At 45.4% G+C, this 22340-nt stretch overlaps 1 protein-coding gene across 2 annotated transcripts in view; it reads left to right on the top strand.

Annotated features, from left to right (window-relative positions):
• RNF121 (ring finger protein 121) overlaps positions 1 to 22340 on the top strand; it is a 421292-nt gene that overhangs the window by 197496 nt on the left and 201456 nt on the right. For both annotated transcript variants that reach the window (XM_069640316.1, XM_069640317.1), the window contains exon 6: positions 20150 to 20270. In XM_069640316.1, the coding sequence (XP_069496417.1) occupies positions 20150 to 20270 (121 nt within the window). The remainder of the gene's footprint in view (positions 1 to 20149; positions 20271 to 22340) is intronic.

The following is a 22340-nucleotide window of genomic DNA, read 5'->3' as shown; positions in this document are numbered from 1 at the left end:
AAGGATCTAGCTTTGATCAGGGCTCCCTTGATTTTAGGGCTGACTGTATTTATGGTGGTGGTTGTGTTTTCAGTGGTGCTTGTGTGGCGTTTATCTTGAGTTGGTCCAGGTGTACTCTGGCAAGGGTGTATGAGTATGGGACTGGAGGTGAGGTTGTGATGTAAGTTAGAGGTTTTGATGTTGGGGCTGAGTTGAGGCGACTGCTTTGAGGATTTATGTGAGGTAGTCCGCGATCGGGCCAGTGGCTCGTGGATTTTGGCTAGTCTAGCTCTAAGTGCTAGGTTCCTGTCTATGGTAGTACGAGGGAGACTGGGTAGTAGCTGAAAGTTGGCTGGGTCTGTATGGGGGTGGAGTCTGGTCGGTGAGCCTAGAAGGAAGGGGCAATATGGACGATTGTGATGCCATCTTGCAATAAGTAGCGAGGTTCAGGAGGATGAGGATGGAGGCGTGTAAACTTATGGTAGGTAGACGCATTCTAAATAGTGTTGAAGGTGAGGTCTTGACTGAATAGGTGCTAGTAAGGCAGTGTATGCAAGCCCTCTGGGCTTAGGAGAGAGGCTGCACAGTGAAGTAGGGCACAAGGTTGCTATCTAAGTTTGCCTCGTGCCAGCAGGCTGAGTGCTACTCTGTTTGACGAGGCAATAGGTCTAAATATCTCAGAGTTTGAGATAGCGCAGGTTGGCTGAATACATCTTGAATAGAGCTTTGATCAGTATGGCGAAATATGACTAGACTCGAGAGCTGGCAACATGTCTAGATACATGTAGATTTGAGGTATCAGATGCTGACTGAACAATACCACAATCTGTGTAAATACTGGCCGGATTGCAAGAGAGCCTAGTGCAATTAGTACTCATGCAAGGATACAGATTAGCAAGCATGTCAGATCTGACACATGTTAAGCACGTGATGTAGAATCGGTAGATATTGTACATTGATTAAGGCGAGGCTCTGCAGAGTCTTTGCAATTGTTGACCATCATATTCACAGAGTTAGAGAGTGACCCTTGTTTGCAAAGTTACCTTATAAGTTGTCAGAGTAAAGTAACTATCATAAAAAGTAGCCCTTCTGGTATCCCCCACAGCTTCAATTTGTCCCATAGTTTCTCTCTAATCACCGTATCAAATGCGGCTGAGAAATCTATGAACACCACATATACTGGCAATGTGTGGACATTCTACAAGTACTCTACTGCTGATACAAAATTAATAGTAGAGGATTTTTCTCGAAACCCTGCTTGGTAAATCGGCAGGATCTTATTCCCCTTAATCCATATGTTTAGATCATCCAGTAATACTTTTGCAAATATTTTTGCCGGGATGTCCAGCATCGCCAGCATTCAGTAGTTTTTAGGGTCTTTCCATTCACCCTTTTTGTATATCGGCAATATTACACTTTCATGCCACGATTTTGGGATCAACCCATTCATACCAATCCATCTAAACAGTAAATTAAGTTCTTTTTCCCCATACTTCCGGTGCCAAACGTAGTAGAGCATTGCAGGTCCCGTCAGGGCCTGTAGCTCTTGAAGAATGCAATTTCTCAATCATGGTAACCAGAGAAGTTTCAGAATAATTCCCCACCCATATTGCCTGACTTATCAACTTTTTTAGTCTCATCAGAGCCCAAGGTTTTACATGCGTAAACCACTCTTTTTCTGCCACACTATTAATTGGGAGAGTAAATTATTTTTAACGTCATTTATTGCTCTCCACATCCCTTGCTGATTATTACTTCTTGCTTGTGCAGCAATATTTAGCCATGTTTCACATACTTTGTTTTTTTATGGTTACGTAGCCACTTCCTATGTTGTTTGTTTAACCATTTTATCTGTTTGGTGGCATCACTACTCTTGGCTTCAGCAATGTGCTTAATAGCTTTCCTCAGCACATTTTTAGTTTTATTAATTGCTCGATCATATGAATTGTGCTTGCCATGTGTAAGATTCCATTTTTCACCATTGCTGGAATACTTCCGTTTTTGAGAGGCAGCTTATTTGATTTTACTTATGACCTCTTCATATTTCCCAATAAATTTGCTATGAATAATGGTCTATCATCTATCATATCCCACCACTTTGGTAGCTCATTAACAGCTACCACATTCACTTTTTCTAGTTTTGTGGGATTCCAAGAGATCTGATTAGCAGCATTATTTACTTTTAAATTCCCAGCCATATGATATTCTGCCTCCTCAGACGGGTATTGCAACATTACAATAAGTGGTAAATGGTCACTTTCTTCTCGGCTTCCTATCTCCATATCGATAATGAAGCTATTGGCCTTTTCATTCACAAAAATGTAGTTAATTGTAGTTCTTTTTTTGCCATTTTTAGTTTGTCCTTTCTTGGTCCTTCTGCTGTCCTGTGAGAGGGGAGGTCCTGGTTTGAATTTTGGTGGAAACCCTTTGTGTAGCCCACCGAAGCTCCAGAGTGTCTGTGAAGACAGGAAATGAGGGAGGAGTCCGAAACTCTGCAGCCCTTTGTCTTCGGCCTGCCTGAAACCAGTCCTAACTGGGAGGCTGGCTTTCCCGGTACCTTATGTGTATGCTACACATTTTCTGTACCTCTCTATAGCCCTCTCTCCCTCCCAAGATAAACCTGGCTGCCCTGCCATGGCTGCCACTACTTTCAGTAGTTCAGCCTTATACTAATAGTTGGAGGCTCCTTTGGGGAGTACTTTAGAAAAACGTTCCCAACAGCTGGAGTGCAGTTTTGCCCTGGGCCCTATCCTGCGTTGTTGCTGGAAACTTTGCAATCATCCTCATTGCCCTGCTTTTTACCTCGCCAGCCTTCTGGTGTAGCCTCTCAACACAAGGGAGGAGCTACTGGAACCCAAAGTCTGACTGCACTCTGATTGCATGCCGTCCCAGTCTTTGGTCACACGAAATAGAGCGGTCTTCGCCCTGTCTATGTATCTCTGTAATCCTGACCTAGTACAACGATATACAATAACATATCAGGCCTTTAAAATGCACACTAAGAAATTAAATGTCTAGGAAGTACATATATACATTCACTCTTGTGAAAAGATAGAAAAGCATTTGATTCAGAAACCTGTGCAATACAAGTATGTTATAGGATGGATAAAACACAAACACTTCGGAGCAACACTAGAATAGTTCCCTACCAAGTCCAGCCCTGAGATGAACTGGGCCCTACTACCCTATAGTCATTAGTTCCAAATGGTATACTTGTCAGGTAGTAGGGTGCAGAAGTACAAGACCGACACAAAAGTGGCATAGTGGTTGCTATAAACCTTTATTTGCTTAAAAGAAAAGGGAAAAACCTACCTATCCCTAAAGCGAAGGTGGGGGTTCCCTGCCCCAATAAACTAAGGAGATTATCAGAATGTCAAACTCATAAATGTCCATTCTCGTGTCCAATCCGATGTCCTTCCCTTACACTTCAACAACTAAGGAAAAGGTCTCTGCTGGGTCCAGAGGAATGACTCCCTTATTCTGGATGGAGGATTGAAAGGTTTCTTGAATATGTACCATCTGGATGCCTCCCTTCCCCTGGTGTCTCTGACTGTTTACATTATCATGAAGAATATCTCCATTTCTTTGTGTCCCAGAGTCCCAGGGGAAATTAGTCAGTGCCCCTGGTTTCTCTACTTTGCAATGCCAGGAGGAAAGGACTCCCTTATCCCTTGCTTTCCTCCCAGTCTCTTCTGCTTCTTAATGCCAGGAGACAATGCCTCCTTTTCCCCTGGCTTTCTAAGATTTCTTTAGCGATGGGTCCCAGACCACACTTGGCAGACCTGGTTCTCTTCTTCACCAGGTACTGCGACGAAGAGGGATGGGGGTCTCTCTTACTTATTGAGCCACCTGGTTCATTATCCTGCCAGGTACTTTCTGACACCTCGTGTCTTTGATGTGCGACTTCTCTGGGTCTCAGACCCTCCTTTCTTGACTTTATTTAAGCCTTTCTGCTTGCCACCTTCGTTTTAGCTCCCCTCCGGTCAACCGCGTACCCTTTGGCTTCGTCTGTGTGGCCGTGGGGCTCGACCACTTGGTGATCTGCTGTTGAGCAGAGGCTCTATCCAGCCTTCAGTTTGTTTTGTGCAGGGGCTCCGTGAGTTCCCAGTTTCTCTGGGTGACACGATTCTTGCTCCCTGCCCTTCTGCTGCTAGGGCTCCGGGTGCTCCCTGAGCTGGCTCCATAAGTGGCCTTTTCTCCACTCGAAGTCAGTTATGACCCGTCCTGCTCCCCATTCAGCATACCTGTCTCTACTTCTCCTGCTCGATCGGCCTCTGGCAGTTCCTCATGGGAGGACTCTACAGCATGTTTGGTCGTCTTTCCTTTTTGTAGCGCTCATACTGACAGATTGACCATATTGACTAGTCTGTGCTTGTTGGCTCCGGGGGGTGCTCTTCAGCCCTCTGCTTCTTTGTCTCATTCAAAATATGATTGTTCTTCACTGGGTAACTGTTCTTCCTTTTCCCAGTTTTAATAGAGGATTCACATGGGTAGTCCTTCTCTTCCTCGTCTCAGTAATAAGGTAGGGAAATAGAATTACCTACTTTACACGTGTAGATGGACACATGAGGTGTAAGGGGGGGTGAGGTGGATATCTCCTTCTCCCTGCCATGTCGTCCCTCATCGCATATGGGGGCAGGGGGGTCCCCTCACCATGTGATCCTCCTACGATGCACCACCCCCAGGGAGACTATTGGATTGGACTGTGGCTACATCGCTCTGGCCCCATGGGAAGAGTCCCCCATATGGGAGAAGGGATGCCATCCAAGGATTCGTCACAGTAGGTTTACTGTTTGATTGGACGATGCCAGTGGCTCTGATTCAGAGTTCTAAAAATGTAAGCTAAGTTCAGACAAGTAACTCTCAATCCCACCACATTGGGGCATGCCCAGCAGGGGATCCTTGACTAGCCCGCCACCGATCTAAGTCAGAGAAGAGAAAGATTGAGACAGGACTTTATACCAAAGTAACCCTATTGAGGAGGGTGGTGAAGGAACATGTTGGTTAACTTAACTTAACTCTTACTGCGATTCCTCCAGAGATCACTTAAAAGGTTCTGGATTTCATTGGGGACACATTTTTCAGTGCTTGGCTCGGTTGAGGTAGGCTTGTGCATCTCGGATGCAGAGGTCACTTTTGCATGCGTGATTTTGTCGGTCGCAGCACCTGTATTGCAGTTCCAGGCACTCATCTGAACGCCCTTTAAAGGAAGAAGACTTCTGAAGAGCAGGCAACCTAAAGAGACCTACAGGGAGCAAAGAATGGTTGCTAGGTCAGATCTTCGATGGGTGAACAAAGCAGCAGTCCCTGCACAATTTCCGTTGGGGCTAGAAGTCTGAAAATGCAGTAGCAGATGTATTGTAGCAGCTGAAGATCCTCCAAGGATGCACGCTGAACAGTGACGGTATCCCAGGTGAGAGCTTGTCCGTCCACCGGTTGGTCCAGGGACACTTACAAAGGATCAACAGGCATGGATCCCTGAGCAGGGGCCAGACTGGCCGTTCCCATCAGTCCAGGGGTCGAAGCACCAACTGGCCTTCTCCGGGACTTGGCTGAAGGCAATTCTGGTCAGCTGCAGCAGTCCTGTGGTCATCAGCGGGCTACACCTCTTCTTAGGGGTCTTGATCTCTCCAATGGCTGCAGTAGTCCTTATCGAAGAATTGCACTCGAAGCACACCCAATCCACCAACGGTAAGGATGTGCACCCTTCAAACTGGTACTGGCTAGCCAAAGCTATTGGCCACACAATCTGCCTAGCAACACACACTGGGGTCAGATGTTGACTGGGGACAAGAGTCTTGTCTGATAGGTGGGCTGTGGTTTGCCCAACCCAGGATTTCGTGCATCTGGAGCCATTCTTCAGTCGACCACCAGAGCCTAAAATCTGAATCCTGAAATGCTGCAGAGGGACGCTGAAAGACTGCTTCTGGGGTGACCGTTGCCCAATCCATATACCCAAATGTAAAGCGGCTCTTGGACCTCCAACCCTGGAACCCACAGTGATTGCAGATGTGCCCAACACCCCGGACTTGCCTGGGGTGGTTGTTATGATCCTGGTATGAGTAGCTGCTTACCTGTTTTGAAGTCCCAGTGAACCCTGTGAATAACATAGGGTGTAATGTCTTTCCCTGCAGCTGCGCTTGCCTTTGGTGGTGGATCCTAGGTATAGGAATCCTGGATGATTGGGATTGGCAGTTCCTCTCCTTTTCATTTGGAGGAAAGCTACCTTTAAAGTCATACCAAGTGGGTCACTGACTCTAGTACTGTCTGCATATTGAACTCCTTTACTGCCTTTTTGAGAACTTTGAATAACTTGTTTTGAAACTCCCCAATCCACCCACAAAATTAGTATTCACTGCATACCGAGGTTATAGCTGAGTGTAAAACCAATGGTTTAAAAGTGACGCATTTAAATCTTCCTTATGCTAGTGGGAATACATTAATAGTCTATTTGATCTTGTGGATCACTTCACTCCCTTTATTACGTCCCAAGGCTACCAGTAGATAATGGACTAATAAACAAAGTTGCAGAACAAAGGTTTAATGGTAATGTAAGCAACAAGGCCTGCACATGGTATGTAATCAATGTGCTGTCCGGTCAAAAGGTCAAATAAAAAATCGAATGACCATTTGATCGAAGTCAAATGGTCGAAAAAAAAAAAGGTTGATTTTTTTAATTTATTTATATATTTTTTTTAGTTTTGGTTGGTTAAAAAATGTTTAATAAAGAAGGGGGGTTGGGGGGACCCCCCCATAAAATAAAAAAAACCCTTTTTTTTCGACCATTTGACTTACAACCATCAATATTGCTGTACAGTGAGAAATCTCATCTTTCTTCACTGCAGTGTGATAAATCCTATGGATCCCTCAACAAATCCCTGCCTAAAGTCTCCTCCCAGGTTGCCAGGGAAACTGATTTTGGGGGTTGTGCTCTGCGGGAGGATCACCTGGGAGGAGGAAAGGCTCGGGGAGATGAGAAACCAATGGGATATGAGACAGTGGGCCTCATTACAACCCAGGCGTTAAGGGGTTAACAGCGCTGTAAAAGGTGTTGGCGCCGTTAAACCCTTAACGCCTGATTACGAGGTCCCTTTGTGGGTTGCACTTTAACGCCTGCTTTTAGCAGGCGTTAAAAAACCAACCCGCAAAGGGACCTAGGAGCTAATTACGGCACCGTAATTTACGGTGCCGTAATTAGCGCCTTCCCCATTCCCATTGAGCCCTATGGGACATAAATGGGGAAGGGGCCATGGTGAATGGGGAATTACCACCCCGCCAACCTTGGAATGGGGCGGTAATTCCGCTATTCACCATGGCGGACCCCGGCAAGGACCATGGTGCTAATAGCACCATGGTTTAGCGCCGGGGTCATAATGAGGCCCAGTATTAACCTTCCTCTAAAAAAAGAGATGTTACAAATGCCAAAATACCCAAGCGCTTGTTGCAACAATAATCTCAACTGTTCCAGTTGTTGAACACATAAATGTGGGTAAAGTCAGCCAAAGCTCCTGTGGGGTCAAAGTGAATGATACCCATTCTAAAGCACCTAGAGCTCAATACTTCCGAACTCAAAAAAAGTGTGAGTAATCCCCAAAAGCCTAGAACACCTTGATTCTTTTCTCAAACAAGAACGGTCACTGAATTATATGAAATTACTTAAAAGAATGTTGTAGAAAATAGAAGGCAAAGCACAAAAGGCTAGAAAAACGGTTGTTGGGAACTTCAGGTCCCATAATTTCCATAATTCCCTCCATGCTGGTACGAGGATTCAGAGTGCAGGCATTGGAGAGAGAAGCAGAGCAGTTGAAGCAGTATAGGCCCTGGTTGCAACTGAGAGCGAAGTCGGTGGCGAGAGAAGACGATGGGACCACAAACTCTAGAAGCCGTGGCGGGTCCTGTGAGTCTACGCCTTTGACTCTCCCTGTTGCGGAGGTCGTGCAGCCAGAAGTGTGAGGAAGAGACGCTTGCCCGGTGAAATTTTGTTGTGCAGAGATCACGCAGCGTGAAGCAAAAGTAGCGCAGTAAGTGTTTCCTCTTTTAGAAGTTCCAGTTGGCTGGCTTGCACCTGGCCTCATCGGGAGCATAGGAGGGTCCATTCCTCAGTCGTGAGTGGAGGACGACCAGAGGCGTCTGTACCCCCCGACCGCAAGAAGCCCTAATCACTGAAGACCTGCAAACACAGAGCTGAATGTAATCTGGCGACTTACGCTGGGAGTTCACAGCTTGCAAGTGACTGAGTTCTCCAACGCTGTCTGCATGTTCACGGCAGGCTGCTTCACTTGTGAGTGAAAGCAACTGTAGCAGTAATTTTGAATAGTGATACGAAACCAACAAGTGGTGCCTGTTGAAACAAAGTGACTGTATAAATAAGTGCATGAGAGTGTGGAAAGCCCAAAAACCCCAGGGGGAAAGCTTTAACCAGTCCAAAAACGTACACTCAGTGCCCAAGCCAAGAGTGTATTGCCAATCAGCAATACCAATATAACAAACAGTACTCCAGGCCAGAGAGGAATACTGCAGTGCTTAATGATTGTGAGACTGACTGCTTATGTGCAATGAAACGCAGATCTTCAGATGATAAAGATCTTAATTGCAAAGACAGAGGAAAAGTGAGACTATCTAGTGGTCATTATTTGGTTGTTTGTACAGAGTGGAAAGAAAGGTGGCAAAGAGGCTGCCCTTCTGGAGAACGTTATCCAGAGGGAGAGGAGCATTGTTGCCAAGAAGTCTTAAAGAGCACTAATGTGGCATCTTATTTCCTTGCAACTTGCCCAATGAAGTAGTTATTCTAAGTTGAAAGTTACTACAGAAGCACATTTCTGTTCTGTTGTTGAAGTAGACTGGCAGGCGAGTACACGCATAGGGAAGATTTTTTTTCCGTAAAAAGACTTGGCAAAGGAATGAGCCAGGTACTAGATGATGCAAGTGCTGAACCGTAGTTCTAACAAGATCTCATGTTTGATAATTTTGAGAGAAAAAGTCTTTAATTTTTTTAAACCAAAATTGTAGTAATCCATCATGACAGACATGTGGTGTTCGTGAAACCTGTTCTTGCTCTAGGAGGAGTTGGAATACTTTGTTTTTTAAACCAAATGTTGTGACAATTTTTCTGTCAGACATTTGTTATATGGTGCTTACTTGGAGAAGACAAATGTGAAGCGTTGCTATTCCAGGAGAAGTGGGAATTTATGGTTTCTTGACACTTTATTGAAGCAATGGAACTTTATTTAATAGAGTACCAAACCTTAAGAACTGTATCAGATCTTTGTGTTGAACCGGATTTCCTTTGAACTGTAGCGCAAATTGTTCAAATCTGGGGAAAGTAAACTCACCGAGGTTGTTATAAGAGACATTGATCATATTGTGAATCGGATCATATGTTATACATTATTGCCATACAATTAATTTTTGCTTTATTTGTTCTACAAGTGTGAGGGTCAGATTCTTTTCCGTTTCCTTTAGTTTATTCTAGGCAGGGAAATCCCTGTCAAGGTAGGGATAGTGAGGCATTTATCCAACCAGTACTGGGAGGATAGCTCAGCTGCAACATGCTCACCTTGGAAGCAAGACAACACTGAGCAACACAAGTTCGAATCCCAGGTCAGTGATCATATCATTTAATAATATGGCTAAAGTTGAAATCTTTACGATGTCCGCCTCACATTTTTGACCTGTCCCTAGTGTTTAGCCTAAACCTTGATGCCAATGACTCTACATGTTTGCGAACAGCACTTATTTTTTTTCATATCCTGACAGGGACCAGCAACCACTTTCCTTCATAGGTCAATACAATAAGTTCCAATCTTGATAGTTGTTGGGTAAGATTTTCTTAAATAAGATCAATCGTCCTGACCTGTCAAACCCAGAACCTTTTTGCTTGGACTTGTTAATTGTTTTTCTTGTCCCTAGTTCGATGGGGAATCTGTTTCCCCTCTCGCCTAGTCTTTTACTTTTTATGAGTGACCTTATGTCTCCATAGTGTTTGGATTTATAGTTCCCTATAGCTTTTGGGGTTAGGCTGGGTTGCCTCTTTGGGCTTCCCTCTGTAATTTGTCTTTTTTTTAAAAGTTATTTTTGGTTTGCTAATCAAATCACAGCTGTTCCACATTATCACTTACTTTGAAGCATACAATATAATACGTAGACCCTATATTTCATATGTCTAGACAGCAATCGGGTACCTTTACACCTTTACATATTTACAGAGTTTACCGTATCAAGAGGATTTTGGGCTATCTAGTTTTGGGCAGATCCAATACTTCGTTTGAACGCTGGACGCGGCAATGATATTTGCAGTTGGGATTGATCTCTATTATTACACTTCCAGTAATGATCAAGAGAAATAAAGTTGGATAAGCCCTGATTTGAGAAAGGCACCTTGCCGAAACAGGTGTAATCCATAGGGCAGATCAATTAAACTTCCTCATCACACAACAGCAATTGGACTTAGTCTCCAGCATAATATTTTTCGGGCGCAGTAATAAGTTGTGACCACAGCAGCCTGGTTTCCTCATTAAACAAACGGAGTTGAGGAACTCGAAGTCTCCGTTCTATGGCACACCAATGTGACAGTGCAAATCTTTGCATTTAATCAGATTGCGGGGGTTCTAAGTGATATCAACCCAAAAGTTCCTTCAAAATCTGTCTAGTTTTGGGCAGAGTCTATTCCCTATCAGTTTTCTTCATCAGATAGGGTTCTATTCAGGTACGCTCTAAACGGAGTCCATATGTCTTTTGGTCTACTTGTTGTTGGTGTCATTCCTATATAGATTTCTTCGCATTCGTTGAAGTATGTTAGTCCTTGAAGGATATGTTCTGTGCGGGGGACGTGCTTGCTTTTCCATGCTTGAATAGATTTCTTCGCTACTGCAAACGTTACATTGAACAATCTTCTAGTTTTCTCTGGTACTTTACCTATGTCGCCGAACAAGTATTTCTGGGGGCTAAGCTGGGTTGGGATCTGTGTGATCTCCTCTATCAGTCCTGCAACCTCCCGCCAGAACCTAGAGATCAGGGGACATGGCGAGTACATATGGAACGCATCCGCTCCATGCTGACAATGTATTGTAGAATTTCGCCACTTTAACGGGTGTAATGGAGCTTTTTCAATAGCTTAAATTGTATCAGTCTGAGGCCGGCATTCGGTGAGACTTTTTTTAGACAAAAGGCAATATCTTGACCATTTCCCCTCTATGGTTATATCCATGTCCATCTGCCATGAGGCTTTGATGTTGTTTGAAGATTTTGAGTGTGTTTGAATTATGTTGTATAGCTTTGACACCCCTGTACCAGATTGTGAATAAAGTGACTGAAAACATGCATGTATGGGTGGTTCTTCTGGGTATGTTCAACACTTCTTGAAAGCAGCTTTCATGCGGTGGTATTGGAGGGTGGCCAATTGGGTTCTTCCCACTGTGTCTGCAAAATCTTCTGGTGTAACAAATCTACCATTTGGAAACATGTTTCTCATTCTGATTTCATATTCCGGAACCCATGTCTTATGTATATTGGTATCGTATGAGGGTTTGATGCCCGGGAAATTCCATAGCGACACCTGCGAATCATAGGGTGTCTATTTGCATTCTTTTACTGATCGTGGCCCAGGCTGCAATCATGGAGGTTGCCGGGTCAAGTTTGCATTCATCCCTGTGGGTTTTCGTGAATATTATGGATCGCAAGTCAGTAGGCCGGACCGAATGGCGTTCGATCGGGACATGTGGTGTGCGATCTGTTGGGCCCTGCCAGTATTAAGCGTATTGTGCTTGTGCTACCAGGTAGTACAACTCGAAATCGGGTGCAGCAATGCCCCCATTTCGTACGGCTCCACCAATTTCTCCCCCTTCATTCTGTTAGTACCACTGTTCCATATGAATGTTGTTGCCATGGATCGTAGGTTTTCAAAAAAAGGGTCTGCCTGGCTATATTGGGACATTGCTGAACACGTACAGGAGCACCACCATTTTGAGTACTGCGACGCGGCCAATGAGTGATATAGGGAGTCCATATTTGTAGTTTAGTATGGATCATTTGTAATGGGGATTCATAGTTGTCAGTGTATAGGGACGTCCTATCTCTGGAAACGAGAAATCCAAGATATCTGATATGGTTAGGGGATAAAGGGATGAATGCAGCGCTCAGCATTCCCAGGAGAGAACACATCTCCAACATTAGGAAAACCCATAACTGGTTCAACACCACAGACAAAACCCTGCTTAAAGTAGCAACTCTAACTCACAAATGCCTTAACAACGCTGCCCCACGCTACCTAGCTGACAGAATAAGCAAATACATCCCCAACAGACCTACCAGAACCTCCATCGCAAACCTGTTCATAGTTCCCAGGTTCAAACATACCAAAATGGGTGGCAACAGTTTCCAAGTGAAAAAAGCCCAACACTGGAACGCCCTACCACCATCCCTCAGGACACCCAAAACTTATATACACACTTTAGACGCAACTATATCCAGTGGATAAAGAACAAGGACCACTAATACTACTAGCCCACCACACTGTTGCATTCCATGTAAAATATGTTCATTTGTAAATTTGTAAAATATCCGCCTTATTGTAAATCTGTAAACTTTTCCCTCCATTGTCATATTGTAATACTGTAATGTATAAGCAACCTGTAACCAAGCTTTGAATAACCATGCTGAATAAACGAAACTACGGCCATGCGTATGTGTAGGACGGGTGGTGGCCGGAGTTGGAAGGAAAATCTCAGATTTTGTGGTGTTTATTTTGTAGCCAGAGAATACCATGAATTCTTCCATCACTGCCAGAGTGGGAGCTAAATTTTGCTCTGGTTCGCATGTATACAGTAATTTGTCATCCACATATAACGATATACATTGGAGAATGCCGGCCATCCTTATGCCCCTCTGTTCCTGTTCTAGCCTGACCGCTGCTGCCACTGGTTCTATCATGAGAGCAAAGAGGATGGGAGGGGGGCATCCCCTATTTAATCTAAAACGGTTGGACAAAGTATGATTCGTGAGGACCCTGGCTTTGGGGGGAAGTGTAAAGCAGCCTGACGCATTGTGTGAAGTATGGACCGAATCCAATTTTATCTAGGACCTCAAACAAGTAGGCCCAAGAGACCAAGCCGAACGCTTTCTCGGCGTCGACTGTTACAGCAACTGCCTGCACCCCTGGTTTAATCTGCGCCATGACTCCGAACAGTCTGCGTGGGTTTAAGGCCGTGGACCTTGTCGGGCTGAAGCCGCATTGATCAGGGTGCCTGAGGGTAGTCATTTTGGGTAATAATCTAGTTGCTAGCACCTTTGCGTAGATCTTGGCGTCTACGTTGATTGAGAGGGGCCTATAGGAGTACAGTTCGTGATGAGGGCGTCTAGGTTTTAATAATACTCTGATAATGGCGTCTGTCATTGTGTCAGGGAGGGAGCCAGTTCTCATAGCCTCCTCCCATACAAGTGTTAGTATTGGAGAGTATGGCGGAGTACTCTTTATATAGTTCTGGACTCAGTCCATCCGGGCCTGGAGCTTTTCCAGCTGCCAAGGATTTGATTGCATCAGCGATTTCTTCACTGGTTATCTGTTGTTCCAGGGCCCAGTTGTCTTCTAGTGAGAGCCTAGGGAGTGTGATCTTGCTTAGGTACCCCCTCAGGTCTTCCCGAGTGCATGTGTCATGGTTCGCATATAGGTTGTTATAGAATTTGGTGAATTCAGAATTTATCTTCCCAGTTTACCGCCTCCCCATTTCCCGTTAACAATACTTGTGATGGGTGTGTGGTTAAACTCATTCCTTAGTAAACGTGCTAGTAAGTGTCCTGCCTTATTGCTTTCCCCATATCTGCATGCCCTGGCTGGAATAGCCATGTATTGTTGTTTTGTTGCCAGTTCATTAAATTTCTGAAGGCGTGCATTGATTTCAGCTAATGTTTGTTTATGTGTTTTACTATAGTCATTTTCGAGTGTTTTCAGGTCTCTCCCGGTTTCGGTTAGTTCGGTTCTGACAGCCTTAAGCAGCCCTGTTTTAGACATTATATGACCTCTTATCCAAACCTTGAATGTTTCCCATATGGTTGACCTACTATCTACTGATCCTTTGTTTTGCTGGAAGAATTCCTCAATCTCGATGTGTAATGACTCCAACATGTTCGGGTCTTTGAGGATATTTGGGGGCATTCTCCACCGTCTAATTGGTGGTCTAATGTTCTGGATCCTCAAATAGAGTATGACTGGGGAGTGGTCAGATAGTGTGCGGGGGAGTATGTCACAGTGCTGTACTGAACTAAACAAGTGAGAGGAGATGAACCAGTAGTCTATCCTTGATTCAGTGCCGTGGACTGATGAATAGAACGTGTATTTGTCTACCGGATGCGTCCCTCTCCAGGCGTCTATCAGGTCTTATTCCACTAGGGTTTGACATTGGACAGTGGCGGATCTAGTGAGGTTCCTCTGTTTATCGGAAGATCTGTCCATGTCAACATCGAGAATGGTATTGCAGTCGCCTCCCCACAACACACACGTGTCCACTGCCTGGCCGATTTCGGCCAGCACGCTAATGTAGAATTCGGGGTCATCTGTATTCGGCCCATAAGTATTGACTAGGATTAATTTCTCGCCTGAGATGGTGCCCCACACAATCACGTACCTACCCTCGGGGTCAATTTTGCTAGTAAGTATTCAGTGTAATGTCTGTTGCTCCCCCATTGTCGTAGAATAAGATCATTGAGCTTTTGTAGTGCATGGGTTTCTTGCAGCATAGCAATATGTGGGTGGTGTCTATTGATGTATGTTCCTACTTTGCTAGCTTTTGCTCTGTTGTTCAGCCTACGACATTCCAAGTGAGCAGCTTAAGTGTGAACCCTGCATGTGGATTTGCCTGATGTGCCATTTCATTTAATATGGGTGGTACAAAAAGAAGGGGGTCATTCTCTTGTGGCGTTCAGCTTGTGTTGAAGTGATTGCAATTTTTAAGCTATTGATACCAGTTAACCTCAACTCCCAGTGCCCAGCCGGGGTCTGTCAAAAATAAATTAACATTCTCAAACACCCAAACAGTTCCTTGCGCCCCGTGTCCATCATCGGCCCCAACATGATGATGAGCCCTTGTTACAAACTTGTGGTTCATTCACGGGGGAGACAAGTGCAGCAGCGCAGCCCCTATAGCCGAGCGTCTCTCATCCGGCCCAAATTAAGTTATGGGAGATGCTCCCCCCAACCCCCCTGTCCGCCACAATAGTATCATAAACGGAATAAAGAATATTGTGTGGCTACCTGCAGTCATTGGAGTTCCCGGGTTCTTCCACCGGTTGTTGTAGGTTGTTTCGATCGTGTTAGTTTCTTCCAGGAGGGAGGGAGGGAGGGGGATTGCTGCTTCTACATAAGCCATTGCCTCAGCGGGGGTCTTGAAGTGTGCCCATCCACCATGTTTAAGCAGCTTTGCGGGGAACAGTAGGGCGTATGGTACTTTCCTCAGCCTGAGTTGGCATTTGATTGTTTCATAGGATCGCCTTTGAGTCTGGACTCCAGCTGAGAAATCGGGATAAATGTGAATGTTGTCGTTACCGTGTCTCAGGGGTCTCATTCTCTTGCCATTCTCAGTGCTGTGTCTCTGTCTCTATAGTTAAGTAGCTTAGCGATGACCGTACAAGGGGGGGGGGGGCATCCGGCTTGGGGGCCGGGGCCAGAGTACGATGCGCCCTTTCAACCAAGAACTGTGGGGAGAAGGAGTATTCGCCGAGCAGAGATTTCAGTAGGTCTTCAATGCGGGATTCTATTGGTCCCTTTCAAAAGGTCTCCAAGCCCAACTATTCGTATGTTAAGGCGCGATCTTGATTCCAAATCTTCACATTTGTCCCAGAGCATTGTCATCTCCCCTTTCAGGAGTGTTATGTCGTGGGTATTTTGATGAATTGAATCTTCATTGGCACAGATTCTGTTTTCTGTTTCTGTAATTCTGGCACTTTGTCGACACAGGCTTTGAGTGAGCCTATTGTTGAGACGATGTCATCTAGTTTGATATTGACTGCTAGGAACCCGTTTTGCACCGTAGTGAGGAGGTGGTCGAATTTCGGGTCTGCTGACGCTTCTGTGGTTGCCTCTGGTGGGCACTTGCGAATTTGTGTATGAATCCTTTGGGCCTGTCTTCCTGTTTTTTGTGATGTTCTTTCCAATATATTTGGTCAACCAGCCTGAGATGTCTGTACCTGTATCAGGATCTGTCGTCGTGGATGTGAGCCACCAGGAACGTTGGTATCACGATAGACTGTGTCAAGGCCGGTTGGCTTTGCCCTCCTTCGTTTGGGTGGTTCACTGGTGGTAGGCTCTGTCCCCTGCTGAGCTCAGTGTTGGATCGCTGTGCTCGAACGATTGCAGCAGCAGTGCCGGGGTTTGCCAAAGGTGGTTGGTGTTATTGAGTGGCGGATATTAGCAGGCTGCATGTTTATATTGTGTGCCACTTAGTTGTTGCCGGAGTGGACTTTGTCCTCTCACGTATTTGCCTTTCTTTGATCTGGTCGCTGCCAGGGATACTTGTGTTTGCTTGTGGGCCCGTCTTAGGGCTTATTGATCCTGGCTCCTGCTGGATTCGGAGCCGGTATGCCCAATTGCAGAGCTGGCGAGACCTGTTGAGCTATTACGGTGGGTAAGTTTGCGGCTGGTCCAGGCGCCCTCATTGTCAGGCGCATGCAGCGCCTGATGATCTGTGTGGATCTTGTGTCTTGGCAGCCTCCCCGGCCGTGTTGGTGAACGTCACTGTGTAGTTGGGATGGGGCCTCTGATCCTTTTGTTTTCCCTTTTTATTTTTCACCCCCACCCCCTTTTTGGGGTGCAGGACGGGTGTCCTCACTGGGCGGCCCTGCGCGGGTTAGCGCTGGTGGAGCGCGGCTGCCCTAGCCCACGGTGTGTACTGGGCCCGTTTATGGCATGGCCCAATGAATGGGGGGAGGCGGAGAACAGCCCGGTCCAGTCCTGTGGGCCTCGTATTACGCGAGGCCGAGCCGTGTGCGGATCGTGGGCGCTGCTGTTTGGTGCCAGAGCGCAGTTGATGCCCCTGCGGTGGAAGGGGTATGGTGGCATCCTTACCAGATAGCGATGTTTGCTCCGTGGGCTCACAGGTTCATCGTCCGCTTGCGCCTCCGGTGCCTTCTATCGTCTTCTGCAGCTGGGTCTGGTGGGAACGGCCCTGGGAGCTGCAGAAGCGGCTGGTGTCTTTATCGCCTCTCTCCGTGGCCCGCTTCCACTGAGGCCTGCACACGCGCCGGTGCCGCGAGCTCTGCGTTGGCATCTCCGGTGCTATGGGACAGCTCGCTGTCTCACCCACGCGGCCTCGAGTTGGAACGGGGCATTCCAGCTCCGATTTCCTCTGTTCTTTTTTCCGGGATCTGCAGGAGTACTTGTGCAGGCAGCTCTGCTATTGTAGCCAGTTTTGGGGGACGCAGCTTCTTGGTGTATTTTGTGTAAGGATTTATGCTGGAGAGGAGCTCAGCATTCAGGCGGCCATCTTCGTTGCGCAACAGCGCCCCTCCAACCCCTCTGTAATGTGAACTGCTGCTCTCAAGGGGTAAAGAGGGATTTTCATCTCCTTTACATTTTATATAGTGAGCCAGCACACCCCACCATATGTGGAGTGCTGGGGAGAGACACTGGAACCACTTCTCACTTACCTGGTAACATTTATGCTACAAATACAAGTTAACCTTGCTGTTCCCATTGTGGTGGGAGGCTAGCTGTCCTTATAGGAAAGCCAGAGTGCCCCTTTCTGTAAATTACAGGGAGAGTTTGCAGAATTTGTGCTGTAGTGCCTGATAATCCTGGAACCAAATCTGAAGCTGAAGATAAAGAAACGACAGCTGTAACCATTTCTAGTGACCAGAAAGGCTGCTGTGTAACTGGAGCCTGATTAAACCCTTCCAAGTGCTCTGGGGGGCTCAGAGTACAGCGACCACTACCCATATGCGTGGTGGGATCCACCAGCCTTGAAAAGACCTGTAAAATGAGCCATCGCTCAACGTGCTGTGACCTTGCAGGGCTGCGAAATGCCAAAACCAGGGCACATTGAGTCTGAGTGCAGTGCATGGTCTTCCAAAGTCAGATTTTCGTCCGTAACTTTGCTGGACCTCCAGAGACATGATTCGAATCCCTGAAGTCCCTTCACCAGAGTGCATGACCGAGATATTGAAGAGAATCTGACTGGTGATATTTGTTCTTCTACCTGTAAAAGGGTGCCAAATCCATAGCGCCGCGACAAGCTGTAAAGTATCTTTTGTTGGAAGCCTCCCCCTTCGATGACTGCCAGTTTTCCTTCAGTGTCCATTTCATCAGTCTCCAGACCAAGGACCGGTTCCTGTGCTGCTGCATCATAAAGGTATCTACTCTGCTCTTTTCTGTTTTTGTACTGTACTGGCTTGGGTAGTACAAGTGTTGTATGAATCCTGTGAGGCTGAGTGGGTGATTGGAGTATTTGGGAGATTGCCCATGCCATTCACCCTGGCCTAATGCTGGAACGCATATATGGAGCCTTCTGTTTAGTTCCTGAACACTATAAAGTAACACAGACGCTAATACTTGTTGAAGATAGCCTCTGGAACTTTGACTTTCCCCTACCTGAACCCTATCCTGACCTGCCTACAGCTTGCTCCTAGACCACTATGGTGCCTCAACTGCCTCTGAGCAAATTCATGCTATAGACTAGGGAAGGACTTTGATGATGAGGCTTCTGTTTGGAAATAGTGTGAAAGTACTTGTAAATGAGTGTTTGTTGTAACTATCTCTGCAATAGATTAAATTACAAAGTCTCTAAATGGTAATACTTTTAAGTTGGGTGTTGCTACTTTAAAAAGTATGGAAGTTATTTTACTAGCTTTAAATTGTGATTCACGCTTCTAAAAAGTAGTGGAGTTGGTGGTAGATTACTATCATTTCTAGTAAAAGCCTTCCAATATGATTTACACACCTTGATTAGCTGTGTGCTCTTCTAATTGTGTTATTGGGGTTTGCTTTAGCTGATCTGCTTTACTGTGTTTCTAAAACATCTTAATACTGGTCCTTTAGTTGCTTGTAGCCCCTCTTAAAAGTTTCAAGTTTCTTAACTTGAAACAGATTCTTGGGGTTCATAATTGGGTTATGCTTTACCTGAACTGCGTTAGAGCACTTCTAAAATAGTCAACTTTCTTACTTGCCTTAGAATTGTATATTGCACTTCTGAACAGTATACTTGGTTAAACTGTCTATTCCTGTAATAGAACTAGTTTAATACATTTATATACCAATAGGTTATACTGACCTTCAATAGCTACTGCTATTCTTAAACTGTAATTGGGTTTTGCTTTCCCCGAATTGCTTAGTGCACTTCTAAAATAGTTGACTGTGTTCATACTTATCTTTGAGCAGAGTAAAGGCCCTTCGGAAAGTATAGGAGTTACTTTACTAGCTCTGAACTGTGTTCTTAAAAGTAATACTGGTGGCCTAACTCTATCCATTCATAATAGAATATATCCTTGTAGCCAATTGTGGTATAACTAGGTGATTCTGAAAGTGAATAAAACTGCATGTTATGACCAGTAGAGTCTAATACCCTTGAATTATGTATTATAATCTAGAAGTAACTAACCTTGTTTTATTCCCCAAGAGTAGCATATTGCCTTTCTGAATGTATAAATTGAGGTTTGACTCGACTTGAACTGCTGAATGTTATTCTTAATAGGGTTATAATTTGGTTTGTAAATAAACCATTATTTTTAAAATGCTTAGTGTACTATTGTTTCTTTGAACCATATTTATGTTAGTTTCTTTGTACTGACCTACAACCCTCTCTCCTTCAAGACAATCCTAGCTGCTCTGTCCATGCTACCAAATGTTCTCCAGTGGTACAGCCTGAGTGGAGTTTTGTACTGCCTCAGATATGGTTTTATGAATCCCTTAGTTGGACTTTAGAATAACTGTCCCTAATAATAGTCAATAGTTGTACTTAAGTTGTATTTAAAGAGATAATAGATATAGCGAATAATCGATTGTTTAACCCGAGTTGATAGTGCAACATGTCTCTTGTAAACTTGTTTATATATCATTAAACTTTCCTCATTGTGCACTAAATTGATTCCTCGCCATCAGAGCCCTCGTGCAATCATAAGAGGGAAACCAGCACAAATCATTGTTCTCCTATCCTCCACATTTTCATGACAACCTCTGCATCCATTTCAGAATCAAGCCTGAAGATGCAATGGACTTCGGCATTTCCTTGGTTTTTTATGGACTTTATTATGGGGTGCTCGGGCGAGACTTTGCTGAAATGTGTGCTGATTACATGGCATCCACAATAGGGGTAAGTAGAGGAAGGAAAAGCTGAAAGCCTTGTATTGTCCATGTTTTGTTTCCTGCTACCTATTAGTTTTTTTCTTTCTATCAAAGTGCCTCAATGACCCTTGCTTGCGTTCACATAAATATCTTCCATTCGGAAAGTGGCGCTGTAGGTTGGCTGCTTGGAGAAAAAAGCAATATTTATCTGAATAAAGCAACCTTCTGTTTGTGCATTCTCCTGGCAAATGGAGATCCGCACTTTTGTGGAGACAATGAAAAAGGCAGAACCCTCAAGTCTTTCATCTTTGTGTTTTTGAAGTGGGAAGCTTTGTGGTTTTAAGTAGCGAACTTTAAATAAGGGGACTAGGGAAACTAGTGTGATAATGTTTCCCTGAGAAGTGGCCATTATATTGAAGGAACATAGCGTGAATGCTTTGCAAGAGGACCATGTCGCTGGCATGAATTCGATGGGTATTAAGTGTCAAATTGGAGGAGACTGTGGACTTTGTGAAGGTTAACTTTCGTGTTAAGGAGATTTATCTTTTTTATGCTTCATCCCTGCTCCTAGTAAGACACCCCTTCCCCCACCCAGAACTTTTTGCTGGACTTGTGGACCTTTTACTTCCAATCCTGAATGAGTGGAGCCCTTTTCCACTCATTCATTCGTGTGGGCTCTTTTTGGAACTCTATTCTTTGTAATTTACCTGTACTATGGAGTCTGTCTACTCCATAGCTATTAAAGGCATCTGTGTTTTGCTACGACAGCACACATCTCCTTATGGGCAGTGTTGCTGGGGACCCTTAGGGTCCTCCTTTAAGATTATTTTTCCATATCCTCAAATAACTACAGTTCTTAGGATATAGTATCTCTCCCGAAACTCTATAGTCTGAGAGATTGGCGCACACCACCTTCAGTGGAGTGCCAAAGGGATGCTTAGTCCCCCCCAACCCCTCCCTGCTCCTGTGACGTTAGTCACCTAGACAATTGCCTAGTTATGGCCGGTGGCAGTGGATGTGTTCTACTAATCATTGTGTATTTTCTATACTACAGGCTATGTCCATAACCTCAGTAGTGCAAAATAGTGGGCACCCAAATACCAACTTGGGGGTTGGTGGGATAGGTGGGGGTGTATGCTTCCCTTCTATTCTTGCCATTACTAGCTTGTCTGTTCTTTGTTATCCCTTCTACCATTCTGGGAGGGGCAGGTCTGTGTATGCGTTTTTGCCAGTAGGTATCCTTGCCTTGGCTCCAGTGTGTCTGGGGGACGGGGAGGTGTCACTAGGAGAGGGATGAAGCATAACAATTATACATCTCCTTAATGGAGGGTTTCAGAGAGAGGCTCCATATGAGAGCACACCAATAGTCTCTAACCTTGAGGGTGCAAGGGACAAGTACAATCGGAACTGATACGAAGAGACAGCCGAATCCAGTTCAGAAAGCCTTGGATCTATTTCCCACCAGCAGTTGTTGATGGGCTCTGGGAACTTGCCTTTTGGGAGTTTTTGTAATGCTCCCCTTATGTCAAGGCCACGTCTGGAGTTCACTTGTGGTAAATGTATTCCACTTTTGTCCTTTTATTGTTCAGAGCATTACGGGACAGCACAGCTGTTCAGAAATATGTGCTAGTTTCATGTTCTTGGGCTGAATCAGAACCTTAAACTTGTACACGAGTAGTAGTAGTATGGTCTTACAGGCAGAATACTGCTTGTACTGAGATTTAATAAATGACAGTGAACTGAACAATAAAAAGCTGCATATGACTGGCCACCAGGGGGCGCACGGATGAACGTCCTCTCCGTGTGAGCACCGCCCCCATGGTCCCGAAATAGCGGCATGAGCCCCCGCTGACGGACCCCCCCACCGCGAAAGTGCGAAAATCTACAACCTGAAGAGACCCACCCGCAGCGGAGAAGAAACCCGACGGAAATCGGGCCCGATTCCACCGAGAACGAGGCGTTTTCAGGAGCGCCCGCCTGCTGCACCACGGAAGACCCGAGAGCGGCGACCGCTGTGACGGGCCTCCCTGGCGGTGACGGTCCGCGCCCTGGGCCTACCGAGCAGACTGGACCCGGAACCCCAAAAAGTGACACCCCC

The sequence above is a fragment of the Ambystoma mexicanum genome, chromosome 7q (genome assembly GCF_040938575.1).
Source record: "Ambystoma mexicanum isolate Mex_15411 chromosome 7q, UKY_AmexF1_1, whole genome shotgun sequence".
NCBI classification, from domain to species: Eukaryota; Metazoa; Chordata; class Amphibia; order Caudata; family Ambystomatidae; genus Ambystoma; species Ambystoma mexicanum.
This window is presented reverse-complemented; position numbering and strand designations above follow the sequence as displayed.